An 18,225-nucleotide genomic window follows, 5' to 3' on the forward strand; every position below is an offset into this window, starting at 1 on the left:
GTGCTAACGTCATTACAGAGAGGATGCAAAGGATGAAATTGGCTTAATTTGCAGACAGAAAGATTTAGGTTAGGGGGAAAAAATGCATAAATCTAAGGCTAGCTTTGGACTTGAGGCTACCTACAAGGTTTAGGCAGGTCAGACAAACGTTTGTAACAACAATCCTGCCTCTAAGCAGAACAACAAACTGGGGGAACTCATGAGAACCTTTCTCTGCAGTCTATTTCAAAGGCTGCTCTCCCCTTTCACAAGGTTTCAGAAAGGTTTAGGGGATTAAACTTGCAAGAGTTAATAAAATACATTATCAATTCTACCCTGCTTCTTTGTTTTTTCCCATCCAAATAGTAATTGTTTGTGAAAGGGCTGACACTGAAGAGCAACTGCCAGGGTTCATGCAAGTTCATTTCCCATCTGATCGTTTTAATGATGCTTGGTGAAAATCTGTTTTGTGGAATTAATCGTTGCTCTTTGTTCCCTTTGGTTATTTGAATCTGCATCCAAACCCCATGAGCACAGCCCTATGTCCCCCTGTGAAAGTGGAGATTGAAATTAAATTGGGGTTGATACAGGCTTGTTTTGAATCTTGAATATTTTCATAATGCTTATCTGAACATTTGTCCTTCCCCTTTACAGAAGGGGAAGCATGACAATCCCAAATTGTCTTCATGTCGGTCCAAGGGTCCAAGGTAGAACCAGATTGGTGGCATAGCCCAGTCCAAAGATCTCCTCAAGCAATCTGCAGCAGGCTCCTCAGCTGCACTGCCCTTCAAGTGCCATAATTCTGGGGTAACAGACAGAAAAAAAAAAGTAAGAAATGGGTTTTGAAGCAAGATAAAAGTGCAGCAACAAGGAAGGAGCAGAACTGCAAAAGGCCTGAAGGCACCCTAGGGTCAGATGGAACCCGGGGCTCTGCACAGCCACAAACCACTTCAGAGGGTCTGCAGAGCTCTGGTGGTTGGGAGCACCCTGGTGGTTCTTCGCTGCTTGGTGCTGCAGGGCATCACAGCTGCACCCTGGTTTGGTCCCAGCAGGAACCAAAGGGAATTTGGACTGAATTCCAAGCAGAGCCTCTGGTTTAGCTTCCTCCAAAAAAGTTGCCCAGGTTGCTCAAGGTAAGTAAGAGCAATCAAGTGATTTGCTTCAAAATTGCAATCCAAACTAAACCTCTCCTCATAGTAAAGCCAGGCTCAACCTAATCCATGCTCAGGTGGTCCTGCTTTGAATCCTCCCCATTGCTCCCTGCTCCTGCCCCATCTGCAGGTGTGAGGGAGCCTCCAGCAGGGCAAGGTAAAGTGACCTCAGCAAGATCCAAACAAGGCAGAGCTAAAGAGGGAGGGATGTCAGCTCCCAGAGTCCAGAAAGGAAATTTAGGGAGCAAAGAGATTTCTTCTCAGTCAGCACCTGCCGTGTGTGTTTGAGCCCTAGTGCTGACTGGAGGGAGGGGAAAATGTGGAACTGCTCAGACCAGACTCCCATCAGCCTGAGAAGTCACAGAAGCTGCACTGGAAGAAGTCATGCAACAGCTACAGATGAAAAAGGACTCATCAAAAACTGTGCTTTGATGGAAAAGTGTGACCTCATCTTTCAAGAGCATTATCATCCAAGGTTTTGCCTACTAGCTTGCATGAAAAAAAGTAAATCTCTCTGGACTGAAGGCCAAAGGTAAGCCTGAGTGCTGTTTCATCTCCTCTTCAGCCTCATTCTGAAATCTTCACAGTGTAAAAACCATAAGCACTGTCTGACATCTGATGCCTGAGTGACTGCAGCTCAGTACTCACTTGGTGGGAAATGTGATTTTGTGGGGCTTATGCAAGGTAGCATTACACTTTGTACATGTGTTTGTGCACAAAAGAGCATTTTACAGACCCACTTCTCAAAACATTTCTAAATCAGGTCTGCAAATGAAACCACATCCATCCCCATGAGCAGCTCAGTCCTTTGCTGAGAGGAGCTGTCACTTGCTTGGGTCTGCAGAAGAGCCTAAAGCAGAAGCTCAATACGTAAATCACCTTTTTGATTGTACCAACAGAAAATCCTCAATCTCCATGACCTCCCACTGCCAATCTACAACTCCATCCCATGGACAGTGGTCATAGACCTGTGAGGAAAAACATTCTGGGGAGAAAAAACAATGGTAAAAGCTGGGCTTGTCCAGGAAAGCTCAGGAGGTGGAAGGACAGGTTGTGTGGACTCTTGTACTGCAAAGAGATTTCTGAGTCACCAAAGCCCAGTGAGGCTGCTCATGGTGTTGGGAGGGACAGCTCTGGGTGATGCTTCAGTTCTCACAGGAACAGGTGGCAAGAAGTGTTAAAGCCTTGTCCACATCTTCAGCAAGATTCCTGCAGGAAAGGAGTGAGTTGTGCCCCAGCTGTGTCCACTGATATATTTAAAAGAGATAATTCCTACTGGATAAAATTTGGATCAACTTGTCATACTGGAAAAACTGTGCTGGTGCAGGAATGTTCACACAGCTTCTGCACGCAGGGGCAAGGGGAAGTTTATTTTATTAATTTTCTGTGTGCTAAGAGCCTTCTCAATCCGGTTGTTCTCTATTACTGAAGTGCACAGTGCAGGATTTTGCTGGAACAGCAGAAAATGCAGGTAGGGGTGAATGTCACATCCCTGAACCATGCAGATGTTAGAGCTTTCTCATGGAATTTCTGCCCCTCTTGATGAGGGCAGCATTCAGCACATTGCCCTCAAGTTCTCTTCCTACGAAGCATAAGAAGATGGAAACAGAAAATAAGTGGCTTGTTTCTTCCTCTCAGTGTCTGTGGGACTGTGGCTCCAGCAGCACTGATGCACAAGGAAAGCATTTTCATGAGCTGTTAAAACAGCAGAAGCTTGTTTTCCTTTGGCTGCAGCATCCTTCTGCCTCCCACGCAGGAAGTGTTCATGCAATATTCCACATAGGCAGAATATGTCCTGTTCCTAGAAGTCTAAATACAAGAAACTGTAGGGCATTTAAAACCCAGGCTGCTCTTGGATTAGAAAAGTGAGAGGTAATCTGCTTTCATGGGCTGCAGTTCCCAAATTGTCCTCTTTGTCCCTAGACTTGATGATCTTTGGCCAAACACGTCCTTGGTGTGTGTGTCTCACCTGAAACACAAGGATGATGGCCAAAGGTGACATACCAGGTGTTACTGTTGTGTCATGGACAACCTCCTCCACATAATAAAGATGTCTCTGAAGGAGGAAATTCATTATTCCTGCATTCTCAGTGCACCTAGGTGAACTTTACCATGAGAAAAACAGCCAATATTCCACTATTTCTGCTCTTTTGCACCAAAGCAAATGAGTCAAGTGGTTTCAGGAACTGGCCACATCACTGAGATGGGGAGGGCATATTGCATATTCACAGGAACTTAAGATTGTTTTATTTACACTTCCATTGCTAGGGGCTGTGGAATGGAACATAATTCTATTTGCCAGACACTCTTCCTGGTGCAATAAGCTAGAGGAATTCTCAATTAATACATGGAGCTTATGGATAAAAGACAAGAGGTTAAATAAGACTGCAGTGCCCAGTGGACCATCTGGTGAACATTAGGTTTGTCAATAAATCACAAAAGCACCAGTTCATCAAGAAAATTCCATTTCAAACCACTGACAGGGAAAAAAAAAAGATGGGGGAAAAACCCTCACAAAATTGGTATTTTGATATTTTATAAAAACAGGACCATTAAATATCTTTAATCTATTTTCAATTCTTTTATTGGTTCTCTTCCAATGACCACGTGGTTTCACATCCTGGATGCTTGTACATGAGAACATCATGAAATAAGGGGGTGCATCACCTCAGGAGAAGCTCCTCTCTTTGCTCTCAGTCTTTCTCCTCACCATGGGTGATAACATAGCACAGGTTCTTGTAGTCAAGGTTCCCAGAGACATCTGGAGGGAAAGCAGCAAACATCTGGTTGATCTGCCAAGCAAACAGAGAGAAGTGTCACAGACTGTGGGACAGCAACATGAACAGCTTTTCATTTTACAGCCAGCTCAGCTCCCTGCTGCCCTGCTCCTTTGACCACCATGGAGAAGTTTTCCTTGGGTTTGGTAAAGTTGAAACCAGAGTTGGAACATATCTGGTTAATAAAGTCCTGCTAGAATCCCCAAGTTCCCTGTTGAAAAGAGCTCTCTCCCTGAAACCCAGGTAAGCCCTGGTGGATAAATGTCCAGTCCAGTCTCTGTTCTGTTCACAGTCCAGCTCCACTCCATCTCCTCTTCTGAAAGTAAAGTCCCCCTAAATTCCTCCCAACCAGCAGAATCCATGCTCAGTCTCACACAAACCACCAAGTCAGTACCTCATTTTGGATTTCAAACCAAGTAACTCACAGAAATGGAAACCAGAACACAGTCCCCACCCAAACCCACTTGGACTCCAGTAAATCAATTGCCCAGCTGCCCATGGGGAGGAGCAGCACGAGATAGGCCACACTTGCCCTTGGATGGGAGTCCAAAGAATCTGTTTGACTTTGATTTAGCCATGGAGCTCTGCAGAAGAGATGCTTTGAATTGTTTCTAATTGCCAGAGCTGGCATCAACCTCCTCTCAGGCTGGATTTCAGCTAAATCCATGCATTTAAAGAGGGGCAAGGACTTAGTGCTGAACAGGAGCTGGAGCTGGATTCCTGTTTTGAATAAAGTTCCTTACCTCTTCTTGACTGAACCGGTCTGCCTGTGTCATGAGCATTTCTTTGATGCTGTTCAAATAAAACGAAATAACCTGATTAAAGGGTGATAATGGCACATGACAATTCAGATGGCAAGATCCCTCCTGAAGTTGCATGAAAGAAAATCTGTGTGACCGCATAAATTAGAGCTGTTAATCCTTACATGATATTGTAAGAGGTTTTCTGTGGGCACCCATCAGTGTCAATGCCTCGCTCTGCCAACTTATTTCTCTTTTGTGACACTTTATAGAGGTTTAAAATTGTTTAAGGTTATTACTGTAATTGAAATACAGCAATTTTGTATGCTTATCTTAACCTAAAATGGTAGGTTTCCTCACTTGCTGCTTAAAGTTTGGATCACTTAACAAAACCAAAAGAGAGAATATTTTCTGTAAAATCTGAGGATGAAAGGAACAGAGCATGAAATGAGAAAGAGGACTTGAAAGAGAACTCGAGCCTCTATTGCCAGTCATCACCCGAGAATGCTTTATTTGCATGCAGCCATTCCCAGAGGAGCTGTGGAGCTGCATGAGCCCTGCTGTATTTCACGGTGCCCTGTCTTGATCTGGAGTCACAGCACTGGAACACGGAGCTTATCCCACACACAATCTGCATCCCGTGCAATTACATCAAAGAGAATATTTTGGGGGCAGACTCTCAGCTGATTTACCCTCTGTTTTAAACCCATTGTGGGAAGGCAGTCGAGCATGTAATTTTTTTTTTTTTAACCTAAGTTTAGAGGTGAATAGAAAAGCCAGGAAGAATTATTTTTGTTTCTAGTCTAACCCCTGTACATAAAATGTCTTTATACCTCCCACAGTTTCTCATGTACTGAGAGCAGCACATGCACCACGTGCTGGGACATCCACCAGTATAAACTCACTTATATTCACATAAACATCCCTTCAATAACACCAATAATTTCCTCTTCCTGTAGAAGAATTCCTATATTAATCTCACAGTTTTCATTCACGCTGAAGAGGCAGAGTTGTCTCCTTTTGTCACTACCAAATGTATTTATACATTATCAGACACAGCTCTGGAGCAGTAAAACAAACTGTAAAGCTGTGATAACAGGTGAGCAGTCTGTTGTAAAAAAACAAAAGCTGAGGCAAATGTAGAAATCTGGTTTGGTTTGTGGATTTGAAAAAAGGCTGTTTTTCTCAAGAATTTGTTGTGGGGGGAGTGAGAACGGCAGCTCTTCTAGAAGAAGTCCTTTCTGCTTTTTACAGGGAATATTTAAAACTATTTATAATAGAAATCATGCCTGAACAGGAACACTTGCAGGGGAGCAAAATTCACCTACCATGGGTGCAGATCTTCAGGCAAAACAGTAAATCCTCCCTTTCTGCACATGAGAAAAGTCCCCCAGACAGAAGAACAGTTTGGGTGGCAAAGCTACAATGGCACTCACAGCTCTGACAAATGTGATTTTTTTTCCAGGAAAATGCTACACATCCCAGCCTGTGGCAGGGGCACAGACACTTTTGCAGCTCTTGTTGGTATAAATGCACATTTGGAAGCTCAGAAAGGGACAATTGAAAACAATGAAGAAGGACAAGTGTGAATATATCTGTGCAAGCTTTGGGAACAGACAGAACTTAAGCTGTTGGGTATATTTTTTCCTGCATTACTTCACCATTCTCTGTAGTTAGCTAAGTTTCTTCATCTCTTTGTCTCAAGTTTCTGTTTCTGTTCTGTTCCTCTGGCCATTTGGTATGTGACTGCATTTTTTGAAGGCAAATTCTCAAATGATCAGTGGCTGCAAGAGTAGAGAGATCATTCCCCTCAGCATAAATTACTGGATATATTGGATATGTATGGATTATTGGATATATATGCCCTGGACAAACAGAATTAGCAAATGCAAATGAAAGTGTGATCCAGGAAGGAGCTTGGTGAATAGAAGGAAGCACTTAGAGCAGTTTTGTCAGAAGTCACAAATAAACTGCATTGCAAACAAGCCTGAATTAAAAAGAGATCTGGGCACTGTGTGTCTTCTATTCACATGCTTAAAGTATTTAGGGGAAAAGAAAAGATCAAATATCTAATTATAATCTTCTGATGCACAGCCCAGTAGGCTCTGGCACACTCACAAGGAAGAAGGACTGACTAAAGGATCCATGCACATTTTCCATTATTTATTTTATAGGGAAACAAACACTCACCATTTCCAAAGCCAGAAACTATGTACTTTTTTTGGTTTTGTATCTTGTTTTCTTTAGAAATCTTATATTCTTCTCAAAAAATACCCTAAAAACCAAACCAAACCCCCCCCTCAAAAAAAAATCCATTTACCTTGACTTAGGAGTCTAAATGTTATCCCTTGTCCTGGCTCACATCAATTCCTTCTACACTGACAAATATCTTGTTGCATTCTGATATTTTAAAAGCCTTTTTAAAAATTATCTGTGAAATCTCTGGGGCATTTTTGGTTTTCCTCTGGGTTTGCCCTTTCTACAGTGCTGTCTTGGAGGAAACCAGGTGAGTGGGAAGGAGCAGAGCTCTACAGCTACAGGGAGAATCATCTCCAGCTCAGCCAAACACCTCCAAAGTCCAGCATGCCTGGGACCTCTTCCATCCCCCTGGGTCCATTTTCATTTGGCCCAAATCTGAAAAGTTTCATTGGCCTCAGCATCAGGCATGGTTGGTGTTGGCCTGAGTCGCTCTGCCCCACGAGTGGCATTTGGGACTGAATCATCCAACCTTTCCAAACACTGCCCCAGTTTACACCAGCTGAGGATGGGACTGGGAGCTTTTTCTCTTTTTGACATCATGCTGTGGGAAGGGTTTTATGTGTGGTATAATGATGCAGACAAACAAAGTCTGTCATTGAATTTGGAAGTAAGTTATAAACTCCTGGAGCTTCTGGAAAGGTTAGAAGGCTCCATCCCAGCTACCATCACATGGACTAAGTGAGTCATTTCCAGACTAGAGGTGAAAACACGCAGAGGGAAGAGACATAAAAATCCCCAGAAGGATGTTAACTCCATGAACATAAAAATGAAGTTCTGATTAAAAGGTCAGCATGACTGGTTTTTGAGAGAAACATTCCAGGATTTTTTAATACAGAGAAATATTATTTATTAGCATTAACTGTCGCATTGAAATGGCTGCATGAGCCAACAGAAAAATGATTTCAAAACTTCAAATGTCTACATTTTGGAAGCATATGAATAGAAGTTAAACCTCAAAGACATCCACAGAATTGATTTAATGGTTTGTTCTGTAATGATCAACATTACCCTCGGGTCTAATAAGTAAACATTATGCTCTGTTGTGGTGATGAACTAAAACAATTTTCTAATGTTAGCAGTGCAGTGGGGGTGGGGACAAGGTTGACCTTTTCCATCAAGGAAAAATAAAATATTTCTCTCTCATCTTCATTTTGGAGTGTGATACTGCATTCCTAATTTGCCCCAAACTCCAACTGGCTTCCAGCATCCAAGGAATGTAGATCTGGACACAGGGTGGCAAGCTGCAGATTTTGTATGCAGGATATTGTTACAGATAGTGGTGGGAAATATAACATTTCGTGGGTTCTGGAGTATCAGAAGTTCGTATTTCATGGCTGGGATTTCACTACTGTGTGATCTGCCCTATTTGGCAAAAGGCTACATTAATTCTGTTGTTTGAGTCACTTCTGATATGATCCCCTGACTGTTCTTCCCAAGCTCTTTGGGTGATGTTAACCTCAAAACCATCAGGACAACTCTTAACCCTCTGTTCCTTCTGATTGATTGCTACATCCACTTGTGTTTAATTAATTTGGAAGTTCTCACTCAAAGGACTGTCTCTTATTTTGCATATTGCAAAAGTTCTCAGACCCACTGGGGTACTGCCATAGAAAACCACCTTGGTAAAGGAAAGAAATATTGTACATGAATCTTGCATTTTCAACTAACTTTCATCAATTATTGCAGATAATGCCATGGAAATCTCCACGGGGTTCTGGTCAGAGGCTATCACAACATAAGCAGCAATAATTGATGTAAATACAATTTTGTAACTCATGGTTCCTTGATAGATTTCCTATACATATCATGCTTTATAAAATCCACCTGAAATGGCTGCTGCAGTAGAAGTACAGACCCCAAATTCACCAGGAAATTTCAGCATATGAACAAACTTAAACATATGCATAAATCTAGGTACATAAACCACTTCTCTGGAGCAATAGGTCCAATATCCTCATCTCCTGCCCTGATTTGATATCATTTATCTCACTCAGCTGAAAGTCCTGCTTGCACCATTCTGGTAGTGCAAGGAGGGTTTGCATTTGTGCAAATACCTCCTAAAGTCCTTTTACATTGCTTTGTTGGTGCAACAGGACATGAATACAAATTGAGTTCTTCCTCCTTATTTAAAAATAGCCATATTGACAATAATTGCCAGATTATTAATAGTATTATTTGGTTTGGCTCTCACTGTATCTAGTGGAATTTTACAGCAAATTATTTCTAGAAGCAGAAGGCTCAAATGATAAACACATAAAAAGGAAAACGTCCAGCACTAAAACCATGTCTCAGAGTTAATTAAATTGATCACTTTTTTAAAGAGGGGAGTAGCTTTCCCATTTTAGTCAAGCACTGAGAGTTAGGCACCAGACATTCATTTTAATTTTACATATGGAGTTAATTTACAAAGAGTCATGTGTCGATTTATATCCAGACCTTCAAAAAGAGGCTATCTAATGGCCTACATGTGATTATATTTCCGTTGGCTCTTGCAATGTCTGAAGACAATAACATCTCTTTTTGGTATACAAATACATTCATACAACAGTCCAGACTTTTAACTCTGGCTTACAAAGCTAAATGTTTCTCTGCCTCTTAAAATACTGTGAAAAATGCAGCTTTTAAGCAGTTCTTTAAAACTCTGCAATTATTATTATTGTTGTTATTCTTCTAAAGGATTGGAAATAAACTTACTAGTCTGCCTTTATGCGGCCTTTTCCTTCTGGGTCGAAAATCTTAAAAGCATTCAGAATGGTTTCTTCTGGGTCCGTGCCTAAAATTAATGAAATATAATTTAGAAGCCTGGATGTATTTCTCTGGCTGCAGAATACTTGCTAAGTAATTACATTCGCTTGAAAACAGTGCAGAATGGAGAATTCTGCAGTTGTGGGTTTGAAGACAAAGGTTCCCTGAGTCGGCAGCATTTGTCATGTCAGACAAACAATAGAGGTGAATAGTTCAATGCTCAGAAGCTTAAAAATAATAACTCATATCTATTCTATGTCTGCAGGAGAGAAAACTTCCAGGAACTGGTCTCCAATATCAGTACCCAGAGGATTAGTGGCTTTCAGAAATGAAAATATAACAAACTGTTTCCCTCACTGGCTTCCTTTAATCTTGCACTGTACGTTCCTTGTAAAAACACTTTTTGATGGTACTTGTTCTTGGCCATATAGAGAAGAGGTTATTTCCCTCACTAAGGGAAATGGAGCTCATCATAAAATCCAAATGCCAATGGAATGCAATGGAAACAGGATGATCAATTTGAGATGGTGATCTGCACCTAAATCCCACTGTGCCCTTCCCCTTAAGTGTCTCTTCATTAAGTGCTACTTACAGAAACAGGATGGTTTAAAGAATTAGACTGTGGCTACAAGATTTTGCTTCTGCTCTTAGCTGGGCACAGATTTTTGGTATGACTTTACTCTCCCTGTCCTTCTGTTCCCAGCAGTAAAATGATTGTAATGGTCTTCCTTTTCTTCCTTCCATTATCTATCCCATCTCTTTAGACTGGAAAACATTTGTGTCAGGGACTCGTTTTCACAGTGCCTTAATCTTGGCTGGGGCTTCTGACTATTCTGTAATGCTGCAGATTCTGAGTCGACTCATTTTCAACCCACACCAAAAGATACACTGTGTACTCTGTTCCTGACTATTCCCCAATATTTCAAAATATTCCCGTAGTATACACAATACAAATCTTTGTAACTGTAGGAAACCAAATTTACAAGCAGATGAACTGATTCCATGGACAAAATGAAGCTATTTGGTATGCTGAAAGAGTGATTAAAAAAGGATACAACACAAAGGGGCTGAGGATTCAAAGTTTGTTTCAAAGTTTGGCAGAGGTAGAACCAGAACAGAACCCAGCCAAGGTTCCCTGCTCTACAGACTCTCCTGATGCCCTCACAGTTTGCTTTGTCTGAAAGATTTCACAAGGATTAGCAGGGTCCTGCAGGATATAATAGTGAACACACCTCGGGCTATGTGGCCTCCTCCTTGCCACACAATGGCCATGTACATTATTTTTGCCAAGCTGTAGGCAGTGTATTCAAACTGCCATGAATCTGTGATCAATACAAAGAGCATTGGTGTTTAATGAGTGTTTGGATTGTCCCATGAAGAGAAACATCCCCCAGCTCTGAGGAGAGGGCTGCATTTTAAGTAGTCACCGCTGTGGGGGGGATTTTTTTTTCCTTACTGTGTTTTACATTTTCTACTCTGTCATATCCTTGGACTTTGGCTTTGAAGAGAAGCAATGCAGCAGGCATTCTTTATTGATTAGCTGGTAAATAAAGTGGTTTCTTTGATGTGCGGCATCTCTGTTTTCTGTACAAATTGTATTATTCTGACTCCCTGTAGAAGCAGCTCCATGTGGTTGGCATTAACATAAACCGAGTTTTGTTAGCTGTTCATCTGGCATCATAATCTCAACATACAAAGCTAAAGCTCATCCTGAAAATCCCAGCTTCCCCTTTATGACAGAAATCAATTATAGCACAACAAATTTTACTTAGAAAGCACCTTTCACCAAATTCTCTGAGTGGTACTTAGCTAATAAAGAGTGTTGCAAAATTGCCATATCCACTTCCTCTAGCCCTTTCTCCCTTTCTAATTGCACTACAAAGGCTCTTCATCCCAATTAGTTTTGATTGGGAATGTGCAGTCTTTTGGCTCTGCTTCCTTTGCATGACAAACCCAACCAGAAGGGCATGACAAGCACAGCTGTGATTTTCCCTTCACCAAATGGAAATTAAAAAAAACCCTCCTCCTTTGCTAGTAGCCAACAGGAAACCTGCAGACAAGAGGGCTCTGCTTTGCCATTCACCTTCCTGTGCTGGCTCTGCTTTTAGGCCACAGGATTGGCAGGGCCAGAGGCTTTGCCAGCTCCAGCAACTCTGTGGAGCAAGGGGGAAGAGGGGAGAGGAGGAAGAGGGGAGAGGAGGAAGAGCTCATTTCCATGCTCACAATTGGAATGGGCAGCAGGGCACCCCATAACAAACATTCACATATCCCAGGAGGTAGAATATGGAGGAGGGCGCTCCCTACTCTGCCAGAAGACACCTGGAATGTCCTGGTGGAGGTACCACACACAGGTTGATGTCTGGGCAGTAAAATCCCCTCCTCAGTCAGCCTTCTCCATCACCCCTCATGCTTCCCAGACTTCCTGCCCTCTTTAGCAAGAGTGTCTTTCTTCCAGAACCAGCTACATGAATTCTTTCTTTCAGACCACTCTGTTTTCTGTTCCAAGCATAGAAAACCCTTTGCTGGAATTGTGTTCAGCAATACAAAGCCAGAGTCCATCAACCAAACAATAAATGTTTTTAAAAAGATAGGATCAGATTTTTCCATTTTTCTATTCATTAGTTATTTTTACAAACTTCTGGAATGTGCTTGGCTAAGGCCAGCCCTGCTTTGGAGTCTTTCACCTTTCTCTTATGCCTGTAGGAAGATGACTGGAGTTCTGTCTTGGCCTCACACCCCCCTCTTGCAGTTTCCATCCATTAACTGGAGAGGAAACATGATTAAATTACCAGCTCACACAGCAAATTTACTACCCACATTTCCTGAACTTCCCACAGTGTTCCCTATATATTCTGGGGCAATGAAATCCCACTCCCTTATCATTGAGAATCCACTGAAATTTAATTATTTCAATTTATCCACTCCATTAAGGGTTAAGAGTTATGCTGTGAAATCTTTTTAAGGGTTATTCCGTGAAATCTTCACCTCATGGCAAAATCACCTCAAGTGACACTGAGGCTGGGCCATGGAGTTACAATTAATGCAGAAAATGAGGGAAGCCCATGTTTGCTTAATGTGACAAAGGAGTGCAAAAAGGGTGGGTTTTTAAAAAAAAACTTAAAACCAGCTAATACTGGGAGTGCTATGACTAGAACATGAGCATGAGTTCAGCCCAGGAGCCTTCTGATGGTGAATAACTCCCCTGCACTGTGCTCCAGGCTGCTGAGGTTTCATCACTTTCTGGACCCCAACTCAGCCCTTTCATGTTAGCTTGTGTAAGCTAAATCACACCTTTGAATTGTCCTCTGCACCGTCCCTCAGCCTTTCATTCTTCCCCTCTGTCTGCAAAACTGGAGATCCCTCCTTGCCTCTAAGCACTGTTCTGTGGAGACATTATTGTAATTTGCAAGGTGCTGAGATATTTCAGTGCTGAGGATCTTTGACAGATACCTCTCCAATCCCCCAGAGGTACTTACCTTTCAGCTTTTCCCCAAACATAGTAAGGAAGACAGTGAAGTTAATAGGACCTGGCGCCTCCTTCACCATGTCTTCAAGCTCTTCATTCTTGACATTCAGACGACCTGCAGCAGAGATCATTTTTCATAATAAATCACAAATTGTGTTTCAAAAAACGGTTCCCATTCATCTCCTCCCACTGGGGAGCTCAGGGCTCTGTGCAACTTTGCTAATAACATGGTAGAACACAACTCCCAAATACCCCAGTGAAAAAGAAATTGGCAGAGCTGGCTCTGAGATCAAAGGGTGACTGAAGGAGCAAGAAGGATAAATAACACAGACATGGCCAGCAGTGGACGAGAGAAGGGGAACTTCCAAATAAAATGCTTTTTGAGTTGGGGCTTTTTTTTTTTTTTTCCTCAGGTGAAATATGGGCCCCACTGATATTAATATAACAGAGATCAAAGTGACTGAAGTGAATCCAAGGTCTCAGTCTTTGCCCTCCTGGATATTGAGACACCTCTCTGAGTAGAGGGCAGATGGATGAGATCCCTTCCCCATCCTTGTGCAGCCCTATTGATGAGAATTTAGACCCTGGCAACCCTCCTCAAATTGAGTGGTAATTTGCTGTGAATGTACTTTATAGGCATTGAAAGGCTTCACTGAACAGGAAAGATAGCAGAACTTGGCCTTAAGAAATAAATATTTCAGGGTAACAGTAGCTACAGGCCAAAGTTTGCAAACCTCATTGTCACAATAAAGAGTTCAGGAGCTTCTGCTCCTTGCACTGACTCTGCTGGCGTCTGATTCCACCCCGGGGAGCACTAAAGATTCTTATCAAGCTCTTTTTAATAAGCTCCAGATGGCAAAAGCCCAAATGCCTACATCACTGTTCAAGCCTCAAATGCTGCAAGAAGGATACAACTCCAGGTTTGGGATCATGAGGGCTTGAATTTTTTCTTTCCTTGGGAAGATTTGCTCTAATCTGTTTGATATTATCAAGGTTGTGATAGCCATGGAATGGACAATACCTAATCTCATGACATGCACATTTCACCCCACACAAACTCCCAGCAGCACAGAACTTCACATGAAGCCCTCCTGGGTTTGTGTGGGCAGAGGGGCAGCTAGTCCATGACTGCAGTGCTAATCAGTGCATATTCCATGGCTCCCAGATGAAAAAGCCTGGATTCAGAGGCAAATCAGAAATGCCTGGCATGGACCCCTGTTTGGGTGGGCTTCTTCTGAAATAGTTGCAGGGGAGGGATCAGACCTTCATTCCACTCCCTGCTCAGGACACTTTCCAGCTGGAGCTCTGCAGTGAGATCCCAACCACCACAGGGAGGAAGGTCAAACAGAACAGGTTTCCTTTTGCCCCCTGTGTGTCTCATTTCTCCCCCCACTGTCATTCTAATACCAACCTTTCTTCTGGGCTTGAAATTGAGACAGCATATCTCTTAAGTATTGAATTGTTAGTTTACCTAGTGCAGCAAATGTGTCTCTCAAATCTGCTTTGTCAATAAAGCCATCCCTGTTCTGATCCATGATGGTAAAAGCCTGTGGGAAGGAAAAGGAACAGGAATTGCCATTTCCATTGCACAGAACAGTGCTCCAGTCACACACATCAGTCTATGGAAGGATGATATTCATGCTGTAAAAAGGAATATTTAACTTCCTTTGATTCCTCCACATCATTGCACTTTCCTCACTTTCAACACATTACTGTATCTTGGCAAGGGGCTTAATTAAACCCACCCAAACTTCTTCTTACTAAATTAATGCTCAGTGCAGCGTGCATTGGGCTGAAGCCAATGCTGGCAGCTCCAGCCATTCAGCTCTTAACCCATAAAAGTTTGAATTAGGGAGGCTTTAGTCAGGGTAGATTTAGCCAGAGGTTGCTCTGTGGTTATACCTTCCCCATACTCCATTCTTTGAATGAGGCTGAAATATTTCTGTAAAACATTTCATTTCTGTGGATATCTCTCTGCTATCAACCTGAAGTCGATTCCTCCTGAGCCTTAGAATGATCCATCACACAGAGATAGCTGAACTTTCAAAAGTACAGAGAAATGTAAGTTCCATAAGATTGTTTATTCAAAGTTTTTTCCCTTTTCCAATACACTGCATCTTTGAGACTGTGTGCTCTGACTGACACTGATGTGCTGACCTTAAATACCCTTGTCAGGCAAAATTTAACTTTTGATAGATAAAAACAGTTGGGTTTTTTTTTATTTTCAGCCAACACAGACTTGGTGTGCTCTAACCATTGTTTACCAAGCCAGCTAACAGCTCATCTATCTGTTTACCCATTTGTGTGTCCATCTCTTGGCTGCCATCACGCTTATAATGTTTCATTGATTTGGAAAGATTTTAATGACCTGAAATTCCCCTGGTCATGCCATGGGGAATATTTGCTGATCCTGGCATGACTCTGAAGCTGGTTATCTGTCTGACAGGCACATCAATATGGGACAGTATCTTTGCAATGGCCAGGAATTATTCTTTCTTCAGACAGTGTGCCCCTGAGATTGCAGTAACTTGCAGGGTTTTAAAGTCTGCTGCCCTACAGGGTGCATTTCTTCCCATGAACAAGTTATCTCCACATATCTTCAGGTATTTTCTCCTCCAGTTTCTTGCAAAGCCTCACTGCTCACAGCCCAGTTTGCCCATGAGGCTCCATTCAGCATTATGTTCATAATCTTATATTTACCTTCCAAACCATCCCCTTACAAAAAATTAATCCCAACTCTTTAGAGATGTTCTGCCCTTGCTTTAAATGGTGATCCCCCATAATTGGGAAGAAAAAGAGAAAGAAGATATGAAGAGCAAAGCCAAACCCAGGCAGCTCACAGGAGACAGGATGAGCATCAGGCACTGTAATGGATGAATTTTAAATAACATAACAGCAACGCTGAAACATTTGCTGATGAGCTGGTTGAAATCTCTAGATACAAATATTCTAATCCAAACCAGGTTTTCAGAAATATGTGTCCCAGATATGCAGTTCTTAGACACAACATGGTTTTGGGTTTCACTCGACCACTCCACTGCCTCATGCCTTTGCCATTATTCTGCCACCATCCCCCTAGAAATGCTCCTGGTATTATCATATTTAAAGAAGATGAAATAATGGCATTCTGTCCAGTTCTTTGTGCTGGTCCATCTTCCATCTGCCATCTTGGAGAAAATAAAATGGAGGTTCCTATGAAATAGAGAAGTGGGAGAAGGGAGTCAAACATTCCCACTGACTGTGGGGAAATGAATTTAGCTGGGTCATATTCCCAGGCCTTGCCTTGGGTTTGGTCTTGTCCATCACTGAGCTTTCCTGGTGGGAATCCTCAAGAAAAGTACACTTGAAAGCCACGTGAAAGCACAACTCAAAAGAGCAGACATTTATCACACTGGAAATTGCTTTGGAGACACGAGTTAGAAAAAATGGGGGAAAAATCATTAATGAGTAATTTAAAATGACAAACCAGTGCAGAATGTGATGGTCTCATGGACTCTCTAGATTGTCCCCACAGAAAAAGAGCAGAAACTCATCAAACAGATTATCTGTCTTTAATATTCTCCAGCTTTTAGGCCACCCATCGGTTTTACCTCCTCACAGGTAACCGGTCAAAGAGCCTACAGTGCCTGGAACACCAATCCCTTGGGAGCTGAAAGTTGCTTACTTCATCTCCACATGTTGTCTTGTTTTATTGGCATTTGTGGAGAAAGCTGAGGGCTTCTTGGCATTTTCATTTCTCCTGTGTGGGCAGCATTAGAAGGGCATAGATGAATATTTTCTTCTGCTGTTGTGGAACAGAGCAGTAATGAAAGCCCTGGTTCAGCCTGGCATCTCTATTCAGGACAATACTTGAGCACATAAGACTATTCTTATTTAAAATACCACTTAACTTTAAACATGTGCTCAAGTGCTTTCCTGAATCAGGGCTGAAGTGGATGAGATGATGCTTTTCCTTTATTTTGGGGTGGGGGCTTGGGTGCTTTTCAAATAAGTCTGGAGAGAAACAGGGGAGTGAGTGAGGGAAGTAAAGAAAGAAAGAATGAAAGAAAGAACAAACAAACACACAAGGAAAATGATCTACCAGCCAAAACCACAGGGATGATTCAGAAAACAACTGTGTGTTCTGTTAAAGCAGATGGAGAATTGAATAAGGATTACAAACAAAACCTATGTTATTCATTAGCAAAAACAGGAGACTATAGAGAACAGCAGAGTAGTGACCAACCTCTTTGAACTCCTGGATCTGGGTTTGTTCAAACATAGAGAAAACATTGGAACCGCCTTCTATCTTCTTCTTTGCCTTTTTGGGAGCCTGTAATACAAATAAGAAGATCAAGTATATATTCCTTTGTCTGTTAAGCGCCCATCAAAACAAATTACATCTTCAACAGAAGGTAAAAACTACACAGCCAAGTAATACAAGAGGATTGTGCTTTGTTATTCCAAGGTTTTAAAATTCAATCTTATAGACAGATAGATTTAGATTTATATATAAGATTGAATATATATATTTATACAAGGGATAGAAATTGCTGCCTTATTAACGGATTGAGGCTTTTTGCACTCCCTGCTGTGTCCTGGGACCTGGCAGCTCAGACAAACCAGGACAGTTTGTCACTGTGCTGCCTTTAAAAAGGTGAGGGACCCAAAGTGTGGCCCAGCATCCTGCCTGGTGCACTGCTGGCTCCCCCAGGAGCTGCCTGTTCCTTGGGCAGGGTCACCTCCAGCTCAAAGGATCCCAGGCCATGTCACACAGGGACCTCTTCCCTTCCATGCTGGCTCTGCAGAGCTCAGGGGTGACAGCCCTTGGTGTGGAGTGGTGTCACTTGAAGATATGAGCTAGAATTCCCAGCCTGCTGTTCTCAAGAAACTCCAGAATTCAGGTAAGTGCCTCCAAGGGCTCCTTCTTCCCAGTTCCCATGCTGGGACTGGCAGCCAGACTCCAAACAAGGCCCTGCATGAAGACTCAGCTCAGGAACTAGAAAGGGAAGTTATATCATTTCCTACTCACACAGAAATGTTTAGAAATCTGCTTGGTCTGGACCAGCACTGACAGAACAGATTAATCCTTCCCAAGCAGGAACACCTTCTCCTCCTGGAGCCTCTAT

At 42.3% G+C, this 18,225-nt stretch overlaps 1 protein-coding gene across 1 annotated transcript; it reads right to left on the reverse strand.

The window, feature by feature from the left end:
• Positions 1–3,823: 3,823 nt before the first annotated feature.
• MYL10 (myosin light chain 10) lies at positions 3,824–17,418 on the reverse strand. The gene is made up of 6 exons (XM_036395022.2): positions 17,343–17,418; positions 14,589–14,664; positions 13,128–13,232; positions 9,601–9,679; positions 4,651–4,699; positions 3,824–3,922 (listed from the first exon to the last, which is right to left on the reverse strand). The coding sequence occupies exons 1-6, from the start codon at positions 17,376–17,378 to the stop codon at positions 3,824–3,826; spliced, it is 444 nt and encodes a 147-aa protein (XP_036250915.2). The 5' UTR covers positions 17,379–17,418.
• Between the last annotated feature and the right edge of the window lie 807 nt (positions 17,419–18,225).

This window comes from Molothrus ater, chromosome 21, assembly GCF_012460135.2.
Source record: "Molothrus ater isolate BHLD 08-10-18 breed brown headed cowbird chromosome 21, BPBGC_Mater_1.1, whole genome shotgun sequence".
NCBI lineage: Eukaryota > Metazoa > Chordata > Aves > Passeriformes > Icteridae > Molothrus > Molothrus ater.

Excerpts from the sequence above, each read along its gene's own strand:
- MYL10 (XM_036395022.2), bottom strand. The coding sequence starts at position 17,378 with ATGTTTGAACAAACCCAGATCCAGGAGTTCAAAGAG. Across the intron at positions 13,233-14,588 it reads AGACACATTTGCTGCACTAG|GTCGTCTGAATGTCAAGAAT; the intron begins GTAAACTAACAA and ends TCTCTGCTGCAG. Across the intron at positions 4,700-9,600 it reads GGCCGCATAAAGGCAGACTA|CATCAAAGAAATGCTCATGA; the intron begins GTAAGTTTATTT and ends TTATTTGAACAG.